Source organism: Heterocephalus glaber, unplaced genomic scaffold (genome assembly GCF_053883595.1).
Source record: "Heterocephalus glaber isolate CG9 unplaced genomic scaffold, H.glaber_assembly_v1.0 deba00001608, whole genome shotgun sequence".
NCBI lineage: Eukaryota > Metazoa > Chordata > Mammalia > Rodentia > Bathyergidae > Heterocephalus > Heterocephalus glaber.
This window is the reverse complement of record NW_028258379.1, coordinates 34290098-34303536: the sequence shown is the minus strand read 5'-3', so window position 1 is coordinate 34303536 and position 13439 is coordinate 34290098. Positions and strand designations below refer to the sequence as shown.

At 51.6% G+C, this 13439-nt stretch overlaps 1 protein-coding gene across 1 annotated transcript; it reads right to left on the bottom strand.

Annotated features, from left to right (window-relative positions):
- Serpina12 (serpin family A member 12) lies at positions 1–13062 on the bottom strand. The gene is made up of 5 exons (XM_087195527.1): positions 12843–13062; positions 7356–8012; positions 5482–5752; positions 1860–2007; positions 1–424 (listed from the first exon to the last, which is right to left on the bottom strand). Exons 2-5 carry the CDS (start codon positions 7993–7995, stop codon positions 233–235), a joined length of 1251 nt encoding a protein of 416 aa, XP_087051653.1. The 5' UTR covers positions 7996–8012; positions 12843–13062; the 3' UTR covers positions 1–232.
- Positions 13063–13439: the final 377 nt, after the last annotated feature.

Below are 13439 nucleotides of genomic sequence, written 5' to 3'. Positions count from 1 at the left end.
TACAAAGGCCGGGACATGTTGGAACAGGTGGAGTGCAATGTTTAATCCCAAAATCCCAATGCGCAGGGAGGGGCGTTGGGGTGGCCTGCAAGACGGTGCTTTTGGGTAGCTGTGGGAGATGGTCACGATGCAGGAGTAGGCTAGAGTGTGCCTGTGGCCCCACCCCAGGGCAACAAAGCGGGTTCATTCATCTCAGGCCATGGTTGAGCTCTGCAGCGAGAAGAATTCCTCTTTATTTCTCACTCGGGTTAGAAATCTGTCCCAAGAAAATCATGGCAGGCATAGTGGTCTCGTAAAGCATCATCAGGTAGGGTTTGTTTAACTTGAACTTTTGGGGCCTCTCCATGGGCAGTGTCTCAGAGGCAGAGCCTGCAGCCCCCTCGGTTCCCTTCTCGTTCATCTTCAGCTCAGCCTTGTGCACGGCCTGCAGGGATGGAGAGTGAGGTCAGTGCCTGCCTAGCCACTCACGGAGCACTGTGGGCCGGACACGAGGACCAGAGAGGGAGGCAACTAGGCCAGAGTTGCCCAGCATAGCTGTAACCTGGCTAGTGCCAGCCACCCGGGGCTTCTGGCTCTTATGTTGTCAGCAATGAAGAGGAAGAGGGTGCTGGGGAAGGGCTGGTGCAACAGGGGACATGCAGTGGGGTTTGCTGTTCATCTAATGAATTTCAAGGAATCATCAAGTGTGACTGCTGCAGAAAAGGTCTACTGAGTCTGAGCTCACCCTGGAGGATGGCTGAGAAGGAGCCAGGTTCCAGAAGAGCTGTTGAAGGTGACTCGGACCCCAGCACCCCAGGTCCACCCCAACAGTGTCAGCATCTGTGACCAGGCAATGCATGCGCCCCTGTGAGATTCTGACACATTTCACTCTAGTCTACAAAATCCCAGCGATTCTGCCTTCAGAAAATAGGCCCTGTGCTGGAATCACAATTACCAGCTCACTTCACCGAGGTAAAGAAAAGATCCACTGAATTCAGTAAAGAGTTGTGGGAAGAGGGCACCGCCACTACACATTTTGGAGAAGTAGCAAAATCAAGGCAGGGAGACTCAAAAGCTAGAAAATGCTATGACCTGTGTTTCTTCCTTGTATTTTTGCCAAGTTGCGACCCACCCTCCCCGGGGGGCTTGACTCTCCCCCTCCACCCCACTCTGCCGGTCCCCACCATGATGTCCCCCTCTACTGTTCCACCTCCAGCCCCTAACCCCACCCTGCCCTCTGCTGGCCGATCACCTCACACTATGCTGTGCTTCTAAATCTTCTCCCCTTCCAGGCCCCCCTCATCTAAAAGGTCTGCTAGATGTCATATATTACACCCAGGTTAATCTGAATTCAGGATAAGCAACGAATATGCTTGAGTGTAAATATTTGGCATGTGCTTACCTCAACAAAATTGTTCACTGTTTATCTGAAATCCAAAAGTGACCAAGTCCGCATCTCATATTGCATCTGCCCTGCCTGCATGGCCCTCTTTTCTTGCCCCAGGAGGTGCTCACCCTTGCTGGAGACCACAGGACCTTTGGGGAACATCTCTTCATCACTGGAACTGCTCTACCACTTACTTCTGAGAGGCCCCTGAGGCCTCTGAGAGGAAGTTCTGGGCCTGATCATTGTCCCAGGGCTCGATCAATGTTTGTTGCATTGAATCAACTTCAAACTGGCACCAGGAGAGACACAATTCCAGATTTCAAGACTGGACCCAAAAGCTTGGGGGATGAGGGCATGGTTTATGCTTTGCCCGGGATCAACTACCTGCTCGGGGCGGAGCTGGGCTCTAGCCCAGCCTGTGTGGAGGCAGCATCCTTGCTGGCCTGGCTGCTGCGACAGTGGCTCTGCCCGCTGTGTGAGGCACCCTGCTTACCTCACCCACTTTCAGGCTGCGGTGAGGAGAGATCCGAGTGAGGTCACCGTGCTCCTCGAAGATCTTGCTGATGCCCAGCTGGGAGAGGGTCTTCTTCAGGTTGTAGGTACCAGAGATGTGCATTCTGGGCACATGCACATCCACAACCCTGCAGAGTCACAGTGACAAAGGTGAGCCGGATGGTGCCACTGGGCAGATGGCGAAGAAGGCCTTTGTCCTCCCAGTGCCAAGGGTCTCAGATCTCCTCTGTCCATGGGATGAGAAGGGGCTTCTCCACCCAGAACCCTGGGACCTGGTTCCAAAATACCCTGTGCTTTCTGAACTACGTCCCTGCTGCCTAATCAGCCCAAGAGCCCCCATCTAAGTCCCCCTCTGCACCGTACTTGGGACGATGTCCCCACTGTAGTTTCAGGCAGGCCCAGGCTCTGAACCAACCCTACCCTGCCAGGCCCGAGGGGAGAGGCATGTTGCCAAGCTGAACCGAGCTCAAGTCTGCTCTGCCTCTGTGAGCCCCAGGGAAGGATTGCTGCCCTTGGGCCATGGACCGGGACAGCAGGACGAAGTCACTCCTGGGGTCCGGGTCTCGCCTCGTCTCTGCCTTTCCTCCCTAGGGAATCTCCTCAGTCTTGTGATTTGGATTACCTTGGATAGACCCGGCAGCTCCCGGATTTACTTTTCCACTCATTCAGTGATTGAGCGAGTGTTATTAAGCATCTACTATGGACCAGATGCTGTTCTGGGAGCTCAAGATGAGTCCATGAGCACCACGGGAAAGATCCCTGCCTGTGACCCCTGTTTCCACAGGGAAGACATATAAGGAAATTGATGCCAGGTCAAGCACATGTGGGCGTGCGCCCACTGCCATAGTATGCAAGGGGGCAGGAGTGCCAGGGAAAGAAAGGAAACAGAGATAAACTCGTGGGGATCAGGAATGCCGGGAGTCAAGTGAGAGGTTTGGGCACAACACGAAGGGGCAGGGAACCAGGCAAATAGGGCTTCTTTCCCAGCAGAAAATGGGGAGCCATGTAGGGCCTTGAGCAGAGGAGTCGCATGGTTTTGTTTAGGATAAGGGTCATTCAGTTCGATTTGTTAAGAATACACCCTTGGAAGCATGGTGGTACGAACCTGTAATCCTAGCATCCTAGGAGGCTGAGGCAGGAGGATCACAAGTCCTGACACCTTAGTGACTTAGCAAGACCCTGCCTCAAAATAAACAGTAAGAAAAGGGACTGGGCAGGTATCTCAGTGTGAAGACCATGGGTTGAATCCCCAGTACTATGGAGAAAGGAAGCGAGGAAGGAAGGAAGGAAGGAAGGAAGAAAGGAAGGAAAAGAGGAAGAGGAGACACCGGACATCCAGGGAGGTCCTGGTAAACAGAAACAGAGCGGTGGAGTTGGGGAAGAGCATGGGGCTCAAGAGAGCCATGTGGGAGCCGAGGCACTGGAGGAGATGCTGAGAGCTCTGCCCTGGGCGCTCTCAAAAGGGTCAGTGCAGCAGGAAACAGGCTGAGAACTGGGCCCGAGGGGACAGGGACCAGTGGAGGGGACCAGAGCAGGAGATGAGGAGGGAACAACTGCCCTGGAGGAGATGGGGTTCTGAAGATTGGGGAGGGGCCCCGAGATGGTCCCCTTGGTGACCCCAGTGACAGGAGTGGGTTTAAGACAGGACACAGGCACGGGGGTTGGGGACAGTGCACGGGGCAACTGCTTCAGGCCTTCACTTGCAAAGGGGAGCTGTGAACTGGGTGACATTGCTCAGAAAGGTAACGCCATCAGGGCTTCCTTCAGGCCAGCACAGAGGCACAGGGCTGCGGGCACAGATGGCGGGGGCCTGCCTTGCGTTTCGTGCAGGGAAGCCACCTCTGTGTGCAATGTTATCCCTGGGCCCTGGGCGGCTGTGTGAGGGGAGAAATGAGAGCCCCTTTACAGCCGATGGGAATGACTCAGTAGAGAGCACTGGCTGAGGGAGAGAAGCAAGGAAAGATACGTAAGGCCATATTCCGAGGTGCAAGAGGGTCAGGACTCTGCACACCAGTAGGACATCACCGCTAGCCCTTTCCAAGTGGGAGGGCAGACCGTGCAGGCGGCTGTTGGAGGATGGAAATGTGTGTCCAGTCCACAGAAACAGGGAACGGGGCGTCTGGGCTGGGAGCGGAGCCCCCAAACTTATCATCTGGCGAAAGGCTTTCAAAGCTGCAGCAACCTCTTGCCTCCTAAAGGGTGGGGTCGGTCAGGGCTCAATTTCCTCTCGGAGAAACTGGGCTTTGCCCTGGGGAATCAGAGCAGCAGGCTGAGTTAGACAAAGCTGAATCGGTGTCTGCCTGATGTCCGAGGAAGTGCCTGGGAGGCAGGCGTGTTTACGGAGAGAGGACCCCTGCTGTCCCTGGTCCTCCGGGGGAAGTCCGGGAATAGTCTGGAGTATGGGGCCGAGTCTCATTGGTGCGCATGCTCTGTAGGGTGAGGCTGCTATAATCTAGTAGGGGGCCAGCATCACTATGGCCACATCATAGACAAGAAACCTAGTCTCGGCTGCGGTTGGACCCCATCTCTCCTCCCATTACAGGGGCCAGATTTGCCTTCCCTGCAGCAGGAGAGGTGGAGGCTCGAGTGGAGCTTGGAGTGCAGCAGCTCTCCTGGGACGCCTTGCCATTTAGCCCCACCTCGCCTGGAAGGGGACCTGGTGGAAAGGGAGTTCTTTCCCTTTGTAGGATTCCTTTCAGCAAACTCTGCTGGCAGGGTGTGCACTGTGGCTCCTTCCAGGGCACGTTCCAGGAGGAAGAAGCAGGCTCGGTTCAGTCATAGCTGGGGAACCCAGCTTGGTCCCAGCACCGTCTCTGCCTGATTGGTGGCAGCAAGTCCTGCATGGCTGAGGTCCTGGGTTAACGCTTTCATTGAGATGATGGAGGATGGCGGAGGGCCAAGGTGGAAGACAGACCTCGGAGAGCAGCGAGGGGAATCCTCATCTTGTTCCTACCGAGTAGACCTGCCCTCTCCTCCTCTTCCTCTTGGTCTCTGACTACCATCAACCCTGCCCTAGGCCAGCCACACACGACTGCCGTCCACTCCTCAGGATTTAACTCTAACACCAACCTTTCCCTGCCAAGAAAATCTGCAGCAGGGAAGTACCAGAGAGCAATTCTGTGGGCTTTTCCAAGAAAAATAATTAATCTATTTGGTCCTTCACTTGTTATTAGTATAAGATACTTGGGACATGCTTCCTGGATTGGTTGTGACACCACAGTTGAAAACGTCATTCTCTTCACAATGAACAGCTCACAGCTCCCTTTAATACCCCAAGCCCCCTTTGCCTAGGATTCCGTCACTCCTCTCCCTTCTGTACAGCCTCAAAGTCTTACTTGGCTCCAGCACTACGTTCTCCAGGAAGCCCGCTCTGACCTCTTCCCTCTACCGAGACACCATGATTCTAACGCAACTCCCTGGAGGAGAACAGTTTCACTGTTCACTTGATTCCCAGTCTACCTCCTGCTGTAACCGTAGCTCATCATGGAGCCCAGAGGGCTTGGGCGTGTGGTACAACCAGCAGAAATCCAGCATGGAAGAAGTAAAGAGAGTGGGAGGGAAGAGCAGTAGCAAGAAGCACGTTTACCAGGCACCCTTTTTACCTTTTCACCAGTATTTTTTTCCATCTGCCAAAAACATCTGCCTTCAAGTTCTCCTGCAGGTTTCTCATCTTGCCCTTATCGGGCAGAATGAAGGTGGCCACGAGGTTTCCCTGGTAGGGTATCTCCAGGACGGTGCAAGAGAGCTGCTTGTCATAACCCATGTCATACAGGCCTCCTCGGAACATCATGGGCACCTTCACTGATCTGTTTCTGCTCACGAAGAAATCTTCCTCTTTTGTCTCTTTTGGATCAAACTCACGTTGCCACCTGGCTTAGGATTGAAGAAGGACAAAAATGACATATGAGTGTCCAGATGATAAGAAGGCGACTGGATTCAACTTTCACTGGTCTCTGATCACACAGATTTAGAGTAAGGGGCTTGGCTATTTGGGGATATCACAGAAAGACTCCAGGAGTCCCTGCCCTCCTTCCATGCCCTGAAGATTTTTGGCAAGGTGGGCTCTGGCCCAGTGGTAAGCTCTGAATGGAACCAGGATTAAGGCTGCCCCCTGCCCTAAGCCCAGGTGCCTCTGAGGCTGAGAATGTCTGCAGCTCGTGTCCCAACAGAGAGGACTGGATTGCGACCAGTGGGTCTCTCTGAGTGCAAATGCTTCATTCTATTTTAAGTCAACCCTAAAGGAGCCACCATCATGTGCCCTCAGGAGTGCTGCACCGCAGTGGACACTCAAAGCTGGGCATTTGGACCTCTCCTTCTTGATCCTGAGGACACATTGTCTCCATTGCACATAAACTCACCTCTGTATCTTCAAACCTGCTACCCTCAGAGGCCCCAGTATAGGTTCCTGAGGGTCAACACCCTGAGTTCCAATTAGGGCTTCACTGTTTGTTCTAAAAGGGGACCTTGGACATCTGTCTCAATTTCCCTGGACTTCAGTGTCCCTAATTCATAGAAAGGGGATATTGATAGGTGCCTTCTAGGGCTGTTTTGGGACTTGGTGAAACAAGGTCTGACTGTCCAGTGAGTATACAGCAAGGATTGAGAGGATGCTTGTCATCATCAGCATCTTTATTGTCACTGTTGTTCGGATGCCATCTAGGGACAAAGGGGCTTTGAGAAATCCAGAATTCTTCTTCCCTCCTCTCTGGTTTAGGCAGACTGTGATTTAAGACTGCTGTCACCATTTCTTTTTCCCTAAATAGCCATCCATCTCTCTGTGGAATTTGGGAGACCCAACCTTCTGTATTTAGGACCAGGAGTGATCTTGTTGTGGGCTTCTGATTTTCACCTGTTTGGGGCCAATCTGTGTGTGTGTGTGTGTGTGTGTGTGGTATATGAGTGGTTGTAGGGAAGGGATTAAGCTTGAATTTGAGAACATTTTTAATCTTCTTTTTCAGCTTTTCTCTTAAACCTGGGAAATCTACAAAGTCTAATATGGGGACAAAGCCACCTACCAAAATGACCACCAGTATCAATACAATCCTCATCCCGGGAGTGTACTTGATGTAGTGCAAAGTGCACGGCCCTAGGGACAAGAGAAGTGGATTCCAGTCCTGGCTGTCCTTGACTGGCTTTGCAACTTGGAATAAGTAACTAATCTCTCGCTGCATCTCTCTTTTCTGAGCTAAGAAATGGAGACAAGAATGTCAGTCTAACCTCTACAGCCAATGTTGTCAGGATACTCAGTAATACTGCAAATGTACATGTGGAGAATAACTTAGACTTCATAAAGCTCATTTCGCAATCATTTCCACACTGAACCCCAAAGGCTGTGCATCATAGTATTCACAGGGACGTGGGGCTGAGAGGTTAGCTGCATGGGAATCCAAGCTCACAAAACAAGTACGTGGCTGATTTTTAATCCAAGTCTATTGGGCACCCCTAAGTCCTCCACACTAACATGCCCAAGCCTTACCTCGAAAGTAAATGTAGTTTGTAAGAAGCATCACAGTGCCAGGGTCTATATTCCTGATCAGGTTGTTGATTCTCCCATGGGTTTCCTCACTGACATAGTCATTGATCTGTTTCTGGGTGTTTTCTAGGTCCTGGAAGTTGGCAGGGAGAGTTTCTGCATTGTACATGCTCTTGGCCACTCTCAGAAACTTCTGCTGTGGCTGCAGCTTCTGGTCCATGAACAGGGTGTTGCCAAAATGCAGCTTGACGTCCTCCTTGTCCTGGTTCAGCTCGCGGAGGAGGTGGTGGAAGGCCTGGTGCAGCTCCCTCTCCGGCATCCCCTTGAAGTTGAAGCCCTGCTTGATCTCGGTCAACGTTGAGTCCTGGGCCCCCAGACACAGCAGAGAGAAGCCGGTGGAGATGCTCAGGGGTGAGAAGAAGACATTCTTGCTGGGGCTGTTGAGGGCCAGCTTCCTGAGCAGCCTGAAGCCAAAGTCCATGTTGCGCCTGGCCAGTTCCTGGGCATTCTTCTCTTCCTTCCACCCTCGAGGGTGGGTGTTAGATGCTGAGACTGGCTGAGGGACACTGGACTCCTGTTGCTCTTCTGCGGCGAGGAGGCCAGCCAGGAGCAGGCCCAGGCTCAGGCCCAGAGTGAGGTTCATGGTCCTCAGAAGGGGTCCTGTTGAGTAGTAGACCTGAGGTTAGCAGGAAAATCACCAAAGAGCTCCCTTGTTTCTGTCTTGTTCCCAAAGCAGGCCAGGTGAAAGGAGGAACACAGGGACTAGCACGGGACACGGAGTGGCGTCTTACCACTCATGCTTTAGGGTCATCCCAGGGACTAGAGGTGATTTTCCTCGAGTCCTAAGTGAGAACCTGAGCGATGAAGACAGCGCCTATTGTTGCCCCTCCTCCCCCACCTTACAGTAGCAGTCACTCGGTTCCCTTGAGGAACTTGTGTTCCCTACCTCACTGTAGCCTTCTACAGCCTGGGCCTGAGGCCCAGAACATGCCTCTCTCACTCTCCAACCCTTTGCCAGGTGGATGGGTTAAAGAATGAGAGCGTGACTGAAATCAGGTCCATCTGTGTCTTCCTGGAGAAACCAAACTCTTCCTAACTTTGGGGTCATTGGCTTCATGATGTAATCTGGAAGGAGAACATGGCCGTGACTTTCACAGGTGGACGGAGGGAAGAGAGACAGGGCTGCCAAGAGAGAAGTGGGCAGCCACATCTGAGGGCATTTTTGGAGTCCTGGATGGACCTCTTCCTGATGCCCACTTACCTCCATTTCCCCAAGTTTGAGGGCTCAATAGATTTCCAATTTAGGCTTGGCTGGTTTGAGTTGGATTGTTTTTCCAATTTTAGTATATATGCTGCTGAAGCAAGCAGGGATTTTTTTCCCCTAGAGCCAAAAGAATTCTGACTAATTTACAGAAAGAAAGCTCTCTGTGTGAGATCACATGCCCCGAGAGCAGTGAATAGGGCAGGGGATGTAGCTCAGTGGTTCCACCGCCTGCCCCGCAAGCACAAGGACCCGAGTTCGATCCCCAAGAGCCCGCCCCTGAGAGCAGTGTGTATCCTGTCGAGGTTAACTCCAGTTTCTGGTAAAGCGCCTGCCCCATGCTCTTTCCAGGGAAGGGAACAGTCAAGCAGAGGAAAAGCCAAGCCTGCCTGTTCCGCAAGTGCTGCTCCTTTCACCAACCTCTCCGCTCTGATATCACCCAAGGCCACTATGAGCTTTTAGAGGACAAATATTTTGTTTTCCTTTTTCCTCTAATCTCCAGGCTTAGGGCTTCAGAGACCTGCCAACAGCACAGTATATCTAAAAAGTTTGTCAATTTCTCTAATTAAAAATACTATGTTCAATGATTTTTATAATAATTTATATGTAAAATAAAGGCAGGCCTCTTTGCTTGGTCCCCTGGTGTATCAACTATGCCTTTACATGTCCGAGTCCACGGAGCATGGAGGCTATCCCTGGCCATTTAGACTGGGCTTGAAGGGGCATAGTTTTCAAGGGACTCGGGCGCATGTTGTCTGTTTAGGGTTGTTTTAGGAGGAGGCTCTGGGGAAGCGATCCCAAGGATTGGACTTTGGAGAGCTGGCCTTTTAGATGGCATGTGACATTTGGTGACGGTGACCTGCCCCCAGGATGAAGACATGGCACATAACTTCCTGGAACCATTCACTCTATCAGTGGAAGAAAACCTTCTGGGTCAGGAAGGGTGGCTGGGAACTCGGAGCAGCCAACCACACTATCCCACGGGAATGCATAGGCCCCACTGCAGCAGAGCCCTAGTGTATACACCCAGCGGGCTCTTTCCGGCTGACCAGTTGGGTGCAAGAAAGATCCCTAAGATGAGGCGTGTGCCTGGGAGCCTCCAGCCCTGGCTCTTCCTGGACTGTGATGACACCCTTCATCACAGCAGACATGGTCTTTAAGGAGCTGGCTGTATGGTACTGACAATTCTGGCAGATACTGCTAGATTTTTTAAATTATCCACTCCTCCCTCAGGCAGCCTATGAGCCTCAGGGAGCGGACCTCTGGTCCCAGGTCCCCAAGAGAGGACCTGATTGGTGCAGGATAATCTTGCTAATCTTGCTCCTGCTGATGATTGGTTAGGAAACAGACACAATCCACTCAAGGTGAGTTCAGGGAGGGGCATATGATGTAAGTGGTCCAGCCAGGGTGAACTTCAGACCTGTTGGCATGTTGGGTGCTGCTCTCTCAGTTCCCTGGATTCCAGGGGCAGGAGAGTATGGCAGGCAAACTAGTGCTCCATGCTGCCCCACAAGGGAAGTGAAGATAAAGCCAGAGCACCGAGGACACATCCCAGGGCTTTGTGGAGAGCCGTGCTCCCTCCACCTTTGCATGGATGTCAGGTTACCTGGGCAGGTACTTAAAGCCAAAAGCATCCTGAGAAACAGGAATTTTTTTTAAGTGCCAGTACTGTGGAGTAGTCAGGAGCTCTGCTCTCTGGCCTTGTGCCTTCATAGCAGTGTGGCATCCTAGAAACTACTGCCCTGTCCGGAACCCAGGGTTCTCAAAGCACCTTCCACTCCCAGGACTACGTTTGGTAAAAATTAGAAGAACTGGTGATGAACAAGGGCTCTGTGGGCTACCTGAAAACCGAGGAACTAGGAGAATCTTTTAGGATGCTTCTAATAAACAAAAGTGAACAGAACACGCACAGGAGCCAATCCCAGGCGCTCTCAGGTAGGACAGTCGACAGAGGCTGCCTAGATTCAAGGGCAGAGCTTTGCTGCTCTGAGTGGATTTGCACCATGGTGGATGCACAGCTGAGGGAGCTGAGGAGCCTGGTCAGAAGGATGTGGCAGCCACGGAGCTGAGAAGCCAGGAGCAACCTGACAGAAGTCGTACCAGTGACTCAGGGCAGGCTACGCCCTCCCAGCATGGGGTGACTGCTGGGCTCCGCCTCAAAGACACTGCCTGGGGCATCCTGGGCTCTCACAGCTTGGTGGCAAAGGTCCCTTGCTGACCCTTAGAAGTGTTCTGAAGTGAGGAATGACACTTCGGTGCTAGTTAGACAGCACAAGGCAAGTCCCTTGGTCCTTCAGACACCAGCATCTTCATCCATTAAATTTAAGGTGAGGATTCATTTTCTCACCTTTATGAGGCTGCTCAGAAGCTGGCTGCCACCCTGGGGTTTCAGGTCTTGACCTCCTCCCACCTCAGGAGCCTGTGTCACAGTGGTCCCCTCAGTCCCCTTGTGCCTCCTGCCCAGCTCCCGCCCCAGTGTAAACAACCTGGCCTCTTCCTCCCAGCAGCCCACACTAGCTCCATTCTGGGCCTTCCCATCTGTCATCATGGTCCCTAAACTGACCCAAATTTGTCATATGGGTTAAATGCCTGAGTAGGCTAAGCTTCTTTTCCATCAATTAAAATAGCTGAGCAACTGGTTATTTCCCAATGAATGGAAAGGTTGTTCTCTGGAGTTGAGCAATTCTTTGTTGGGTTTTAGTTTGGAATGTGCACGTGTGTGTATGTGTGTGGAACCATTCTCTCTAGAGTGATGGCCTTTCCATCCCCTCCCTGACTTGCCCTTCTCCTAAAGTTTACTGTCACAGCTCTCTCCTCTGTGATGAAGCTCCCTGGCCAGAAAAAGTTCCTGTGATCTCTTTCCTCGAGCCAACAAGAACAAAAAGTGGAGGGTGTGCTGCACAAGTTCCCATCCCAGTGTCTAGGCCCAATAGCGTGAGCTTCCAGCAGCCATAATGGTGCCTCATGGGCTGCATACACCAGGTACCCTTCCCCATCCTGAGGGACCCCAAGCCCTCTGAGATCCCAGCTTCCCTCAGATTCTTTCCAGAGCTCCCCCACTGGGTATGTAGCACTTAGGGACACTCAGTACCTCCCTTGGGCTGAGAGATATGAAGGATCTTTCTAAAGATCTATTTTGGTATCTCCAAAAAAGACCACTGCCAAAGCCCTATACTTGAAGGCACATCCTAGGCACGTTCTGTGGTCCACCTGGTCTGATGGATTGATGTTCTAAGAAGAAATCAGAAATCATACTAGATAAATTAGAAGCTAAAAGATTATTTTTGAAAGCAAGTTTAAAACTAAGTGGTGATGCTACATTTCCTTTCCCCACTATTGGAAGTGAGAGAAGCTCCCGATTAGAGAAGAACTCTAATCACCATACTAATCACTCTACTTTATCCTCCTCCTTGGAAACAAAGGATGGAGCAAAGTATGCTTGATTTGGCTTGCAGATTTACGCCTTCATTGTTTTGAGGAATATAGTTAAGCCTGTGCTCTGAGCCGGGGCCTGGGGGTGCCTAAGCAATGCCCGGGGGATATTCATATTGATGCTGCTGGATGAGAAGTATTGCCCACACCAGGGCCACAGACTTCTCCAAACAACTTGGAAACTGTCTAGTTCTGCCAGGCCCAACCTCCCTCCTTTTCTGTGACTTCACCGAAAAGCCTGAATGACCATCAACCTCAGGACCACTTGTCCTACGAAGGGGAACCATGGCCTAGAGCAGACAAAGGAAGAGGCCAGATCACTATATGTGTTAGGGATGGATCAGAATGGGAATCATTCAGTGAGGGCAACTCTGCAAAGCAGGCTGCAGAATTAAACAGGCTGCTTGGCCTCGATTTTACCCTGAAGTAGTGAGTTGATGGATGTAGCATCTGAAAGTCCACAGACAGCTCACTGAGGGCCAAGGCAGATGGGGTGGGGAGGCTCCATTTGAAGGGTCTACCGTATCACTCAAGACCACCTCTGTACCTATACTCACCAAGGTTTTTCCTCTAGGAAAGCTCTGGAAAGAGATGTTCATGGGAATGAATCAGGACCTCCAACCAAACTGCCCAGCTAACTCCTCCAAAGGGGGTCCCCAGATTTGGGCAATCTTCTAGAGTTTTCTTCCAATACACCCACCTTAGATGGTACCACATCTTTCCTCAATCTTAAACCAACCTCTTGAGCAGTACACAAGAAACCCTTGACCTTGCCAAAGGGGAGCTTCCATACTCACAGTACATCCAGAAGAAAGCTACTGGGCTGGCCAAATGGATCTTCCCTCTGGCTTTATTATTTATACCTCCATTCCTCTTGGAAAAGTCAAGTCCAGGTGAATAGAATAAGCTGGTCGGAGTGGGCAGGTGGTAGGGGTTCTGGGAATAATGGCCACACCACAGCCCTGGGGGCTTCTCCTCGCCACCGGAGGATGCAGTGTGATATGTAGGACCACACCCTCTGGGCTGGGGCTACCCTAATGAAGTTCACTCATATCTTTTGCAACTACCCAGTTTCTCAATCACTGCCTGGGTCTGGAGGCTGGGATAGTCTACAAGTGGATCAGACACTGAGTATTCAACCCACAGATTACCTTTGTCATTGGTGGAAGAGAGTGACAACTGGGTTTCTTGGGGCATAATTTTCCTTTCTTTCTTCTTTTTCTTTTCTTTTTTATGTGCTCCAAAGCATCAGCTCTGTTACCGTAGCTCACCAGAGACCCTTTGAAGAGGATTGAGGAGAGTTGAACAGACAGTGACATGCCTAGTGTCTTCTAGGGGTAACAAAGACCAAACACTCACATCCGACTTGTGACCATTCAAGAAAGTGACTGTTT

Bases quoted from the DNA above. Each gene is read 5' to 3' on its own strand.
- Serpina12 (XM_087195527.1), bottom strand. From the start codon at position 7,995: ATGAACCTCACTCTGGGCCTGAGCCTGGGCCTGCTCCTGGCTGGCCTC. The intron at 5,753-7,355 runs GTAAGGCTTGGG...TTCAATCCTAAG, and splicing joins AAACTACATTTACTTTCGAG to CCAGGTGGCAACGTGAGTTT. The intron at 2,008-5,481 runs GTAAAAAGGGTG...GTGACTCTGCAG, and splicing joins AAAAAAATACTGGTGAAAAG to GGTTGTGGATGTGCATGTGC.